Here is a 5,495-nt window from a genome sequence, read left to right on the forward strand (position 1 = left end):
CACCGGAGCAGAGGGCAAGGGACCCACATAAGTTTACACACAGCTTGGGGATTCCGCCTGTTGTGACCCTTGGACCTTTTTCACCCCTCACCACACACACACACACACACACATGCACATGCACACACACGCACACAGGAGTCCAAGCCGCAGACAAGCAGTTTATTGGCAAGGAAACATGGGAGATGTCTGTCTGGCCTTGGAACTTTCCTGGCTTCTCCTCATTCCAGTCCTGCCCTCCCAGCCACTTTCTCTGCTGTCCACAGGGCCTGGGCCTGGCATGCAGAGCAGAGTTCTGCTGCCTCTGGCCTATTCTGCCGTGTCCAGGTGTCAGGGTGGGTGGGGTCCTCCAGGGCAGGCAGGTCCGGGCTCTGTCCACGAGGGCCCTTCCTGGCTCAGACCACGTCCAATGGCCTGAGGCGGTCCTGCCTGCCGCACAGCAATACGCTCCTTAGAAGGATGATCAAGTCGCCCCTGCCTAGTTCTGTCACCCTGAACCCCAAGTCCCATGAAGGTTTGACCAAGCCATGGCTGAGGGTGCTGACCAGTTCTGAACAGGTTAGAGGCTACAGGAATTTAGGGTTAAAGACTTCAGGCTAAGACCAGTTTATTAATTCAACAAGTATTTATTGAGTGCCTACTGTGCACTAGGCAGTGTTCTAGAAGCTGGGGGTATAGACCACACTGGCATGGCCCTGACGGAGCCCAGCTGGGATGGTTTCCTGAGCTTCAAGATCATTGTCTCCAATCTTCATCTACTCACTCCTTTCTCCATTTCTTCCCCCACCGACTCCCAGGTCCTTCCTTCTCTGAGTAGGCAAGATACCATCCCTGTGGTCTCTGCTCCTCCACCCTCCCTCTACCCCATCATTCCAGTCCCATGGGTGGCTCCACCTTGAGGGGCCTTGCCAGACCACCCCCGGTCCCAAAGGGCCTCAGGGCCAGGTGCCCACGCTGGTGCTTGATCCGGGCAGAGCTGTCACCAAAACCCTTGCCACACTCCGCACACTTGTATGGCTTCTCCCCGGTGTGCGTGCGCCTGTGTTTGACCAGATCTGAGCTCCGGGGGAACTCCTTCCCACAGAAGCTGCACACGTGGGGCTGGCCGAGTCCAGAGGGCTGGGCCCGGCCTCGGGGTCGAGGGGCCATGGGTGCTGGGCCTGGGGGGTTATGTGGCCTCAGGAGAGTGGCTGGTGGTGGTGGCCGAGCCTGTCCTCCACGGTGGGTGCGGAGGTGCTTGACTCGGGCTGAGCTGTCAGCAAAACCCTTGCCACACTCAGGGCAGAGGTAGGGCTTCTCCCCCGTGTGCACCCGATGGTGTTTCACCAGGTCTGAGCTTCGGCGGAAGCCCTTGCCGCACTCGGGGCACTTGTGGGGCTTGTCACCCGCTAGAGGTGGTGGCTCCCCAGCCTGTGGGCCCCTGGGCTCTGGCTCCAAGCCAGGCAGGCCAAAAGGCCCGTCTCCTGAGTGTGAGGGGCTTCGCGGTGTCAGTGGGGGGCTGGTACCAAGAGGAGGTGGGGGGGAGCTTGAGCTGGGGGGTGGGCTGGGGACCAGGGGGTAGCCCGGGAAGCTGAAGTCCTGCGGCTCCATGTGCGTCAGGCGGTGGCGGAGCAGAGTGGAGCTGAGGCTGAAGGTGCAGTCACACTCAGGGCAGGCGTGAGGCCTCTCGCCGGTGTGGGTGCGGAGGTGCTTGACCCTGGCAGAGCTGTCAGCGAAGCCCTTGCCACACTCAGGGCAGAGGTAGGGCTTCTCTCCCGTGTGCACCCGAAGGTGCTTCACCAGGTCTGAGCCCCGGGCAAATTCCTTTCCACACACATCGCAGCCAAAAGGTTTGGGCCCCAGGTGACTGCGCTGGTGGCTCAGAAGACTGCAGCTGAGCACAAATCTTTTGCCACAATCGGTGCAGATATATGGCTTGTCCTGGGCTTTGGGTCCCTGTGCGGCGGCTGTGGCTGCTCGAGATGGCTGCCGCCGGGGCACCACGGGCCGGGGGGGCTGCTCCCCACGGTGTGTTCGCTGGTGCTTGATGCGAGCAGAACTGTCACCAAAGCCCTTGCCACAGATGCCACACTTGTAGGGCTTCTCACCCGTGTGTGTCCGCTGGTGCTTCACCAAGTCTGAACTCTGCCGGAAGCTCTTGCCACATTCCCCGCAGATAGTGGGGCGCTCGCCAGCAGGGACCCTGGACCTAGGAATCTTTGGAGGGCCCTGGGCCGGCGGTCTGGCTCTGTAGGGCTTTTCACCGCTATGAGTTCGCTGGTGTTTGATCCGGGCAGAGCTATCCCCAAAGCCCTTGCCGCAGACCCCACACTTGTAGGGTTTCTCCCCTGTGTGTGTCCGCTGATGCTTCACCAGATCCGACATCTGCCGAAAGCTCTTGCCACACTCGCCACATACAGCAGCCCGATCGCTAGCCTGGCCCCAGCGTGGTTCTCCCAGGAGCCGGGGGCCTCTGTCTCGAGCCGGAGGTTTTCCTGGTCCCTCTCTCTGGACCCACAAGTCATCCCAGGTCTGGATGCCTTCAGGTTTGAGAGAGGCATTTCCTACTTCATGACCTGGGGCCAGATCTTCCTCTTCCTTGAACCCCAAGTCATCCTCCTGTGGGGTATGTTCAAACTCATCCGCCTGAGACATCTCCACATTCTCACCCCCGAGACCTGAGGAAAGAAAAGTGATTTGTAGACCTGCCCTTTCGCTCGGCCCAGAAAGTGTTCCTTCACAATCTGTTGTCACAAGGATCTCTCTCTCTCCCCCCTATGAACTTCTAAAGAACTTACTATTGTCTGTGCCTCTCATTAATAACAGTATTTCCCTTTTAACCACGCCTTTAATACGTGCCAATCACCGAACTAAGCATTACTGAGCACTTGCAAACGATCCTATGAGGTAATACTATTACCATGCCCGTTTTCAGACTCAGAGAATTTAAGTCACCTGCTCAAGGTTATAAAGATTAGAAAGTAGCAAAGCCAGTTTCTAACCCAGGTCTGTCTGACCCCCAAGCCTGTGTTACCACTACATTATATTGTCCCTGTTTAGAAAACCTGGTACTGGCTATTTTAATGATACCTTTTTGGTATTAGCCCATTCTGTAATTTATTACCTCAGTCATCTGTGTTTACCTGAGATGCCCCAGACACACACCTATCCCTCAAGATGCTTAGGGTTGGTAGGAGAAATAAGACAAAGCAAAAATAATTATACTTGTGGGTTCAGAATAACTGCACTGTCACAAAAGTAGCAAATATGGAGAGAGAGAGAGAGAGAGAGAGAGAGAGAGAGAGAGAGAGAGAGAGAGAGAGAGAGAGAGAGGAATGGGCTTTCACTTCGAGAAAAAAAGAAACCATGGAGAAGACTGGAGATAAAGCTGGAAAGGGATGTTGGGACTAGGGGCTGAATGGAACACTAGGCTAAGACAGTTAATTAGTAGGCAGAAGGGAGCGAGGGGAGGTTTTAGAGGAGGAGACCAGGTTAGATGTAGTCTTGGATCAATGTGGGCGCAGAGTGCATCACTGGAGAAGAGAGGGCTGCGGGGAGGTTGTTGCAACTGCCTGATGCGGCAGCCTGGGACCCCAAGGAGGGCAAAGGCGGCCAGGACCGGGAGGACCGTTGGGGCGGGGGCGAGTCCTTGAGATGAGTCCCGGCCGGCCTGGCGCACAGTAGGTGCAGAGATACACGGACTCCCCACTGTTTTTGCTCCTGCTCCCCCTCTCTCCCTGGAAACACAGTTCATTACCGATTTTTCTGGGTCTTGGCCAGGCAGAGCCCGGCATCGCAGTCCTCAACCCAGCTATTACCTGTACATGGCGGCGCACCGCTGCGGCCCTCACCTGTCCGGGCGCCTCTCGGCTGCTCCCTCTCCTCCGGGCCGCGCGGGTCCGGACCCCAGGGCTCCGCCGCGCGCTCCATCGCAGGCACGCCGCCTGGGCAAGGGGACAAGCACAGTCCACGGTCACACCGCCTGCGCGGCCCGCGCCCTGCCGTGGCCTCTGCCGGCTGGCGCGGGCACCGGGCGACATCTGGGTCCCAGGTGCGGGGCGCGGCTCCCGGTGCCCGCCCGGCACCCCCGCCCCCGCCGGCGCCCCTGCACCTGCTGCTCCTTCCGGCTCGCCGCCGCCCGCACCTCTGGGCGCCTCCGGCTCCGCCACCCCGCGCTCCCCGGAGCCTCTGGATGGGGCTCGAGCCCCCGACAGCTCTGGGATGCGGGCTCCGCGGCCAAGCGGGAGGGGACTCGGCCCCGGCGCCCCGGGGCGGCCGCCGGGGGCGGGGACGGGAAGCGGAAGAGGGGCCGCGCGGAGCCGCTCTAGGACCCGGAGGAGCCGCGCGCCTGCGGCGGCCGCGCGGTCGGCCCGAGCTCGGTGGCGGCGGCGGGCGGCCGCGTGCGGCGGAGCGGGCTGCTCTGAGCCGAGGACGGGCCCGAACTCGGTGGTATTAACCGTGTGCCTCCTGGGCAGCGCCGGCGCCGAGCCGAGGCTCTTCCTGGTGGTCGCTGGGCCGGCCGGCGCGCACCCGGGCCGGAGAGACAAAGAGATGGAACTGCCGGCCGGCGGAGGGTGGGGGGCGACCCGGCACACAAAGGGCGGCGGAGACCTCCGACGGGCGGGGGCGTGGCTCCGAGACGCTGGAAACAAAGCCGGCCGGTCGGAGGCCCGAGAAACAAAGCGGGGCCGGTCTGGAGAGCCGAGGGCCGCGTGGGGGTGGGTGGGGGCGGGGGCGGGGGCGGCGGCGGCGGGGCCTGGGGCCGGATGCCTCCGGGGACGCCTCCGGGGAGAGGCGGGCAGATGGGATCGGACCTGCGCCCGGAGCGGAGCCCCGGAGCCAGAGACTCACACAGTCGTAACCTCAGGGCACCGAGTCAGAGAAGACGCCGAGGCGGAGAGAGGCCGAGATGTAGAATCAGGGAGGGATGTAAAGTCATTGAAGCAGAGGCGGAGGAGCTGCAAGAGGAGGCCAGGGTCCTGGAGAGAAACAGGTCCAGAGGCAGAGGAACAAAGACAATGAAACGGAGACAAAGAGGCAGGGACATAGAGGCCGAGGGGAGCCTAGGGGACAGGTCGACAGCCCTCCCGAAGGCCAAGCCGGGAGAGGCTGAACCATTAAACCCTGTTTCCCAGCTTGGAGGGCCCTGGCCGGGGCTGTGTTCCCGCGGACCAGGGCCTGAGCCCCAATATCTGTACTTAGGGTCGGCTTGTCTTTGGGGAGGAGTGCCTGGAACTTTCTGCAGCCCATCTGATGATGGGGAGGGGTAACTGTTAATTCACATTTATTAGCAACTCATTGCTAAGCCCAAGAATTTGGTATAAAGCGATGGAACACATGTAAGATTTGTCCTTGGGGTGCTGCCAATTTATAGGGACAAGCACACAGATCGTGAAAAATGAACTATAAGGCCTGTGTTACGTGCACCCATAGTGGGAGAGCAGGAAGAGTTCTAATTGGGGAATGAGTCTTCTGGACTCTGTGTGTCTGGTATGCATGGATGTTAGACACAGAAA

The 5,495-nt window shown here is 60.5% G+C and overlaps 1 protein-coding gene across 2 annotated transcripts; it reads right to left on the reverse strand.

Annotated features, from left to right (window-relative positions):
* Nucleotides 1–253: 253 nt before the first annotated feature.
* ZNF48 (zinc finger protein 48) lies at nucleotides 254–4,301 on the reverse strand. Of its 2 annotated transcripts, XM_054714491.1 has the most exons (3): nucleotides 4,091–4,301; nucleotides 3,831–3,923; nucleotides 254–2,657 (listed from the first exon to the last, which is right to left on the reverse strand). In XM_054714491.1, exons 2-3 carry the CDS (start codon nucleotides 3,907–3,909, stop codon nucleotides 868–870), a joined length of 1,869 nt encoding a protein of 622 aa, XP_054570466.1. In that variant the 5' UTR covers nucleotides 3,910–3,923; nucleotides 4,091–4,301; the 3' UTR covers nucleotides 254–867. The 2 variants fall into 2 exon arrangements, with proteins under 2 accessions (XP_054570466.1, XP_054570465.1); XM_054714490.1 differs by lacking the exon at nucleotides 4,091–4,301 and having other exon boundaries at nucleotides 3,798–4,025.
* Between the last annotated feature and the right edge of the window lie 1,194 nt (nucleotides 4,302–5,495).

This window comes from Eptesicus fuscus, chromosome 4, assembly GCF_027574615.1.
Source record: "Eptesicus fuscus isolate TK198812 chromosome 4, DD_ASM_mEF_20220401, whole genome shotgun sequence".
Taxonomy (NCBI): Eukaryota; Metazoa; Chordata; class Mammalia; order Chiroptera; family Vespertilionidae; genus Eptesicus; species Eptesicus fuscus.

Excerpts from the sequence above, each read along its gene's own strand:
- ZNF48 (XM_054714490.1), bottom strand. The coding sequence starts at position 3,909 with ATGGAGCGCGCGGCGGAGCCCTGGGGTCCGGACCCGCGCGGCCCGGAG. Across the intron at positions 2,658-3,797 it reads CGGTGCGCCGCCATGTACAG|GTCTCGGGGGTGAGAATGTG; the intron begins GTAATAGCTGGG and ends TTCTTTCCTCAG.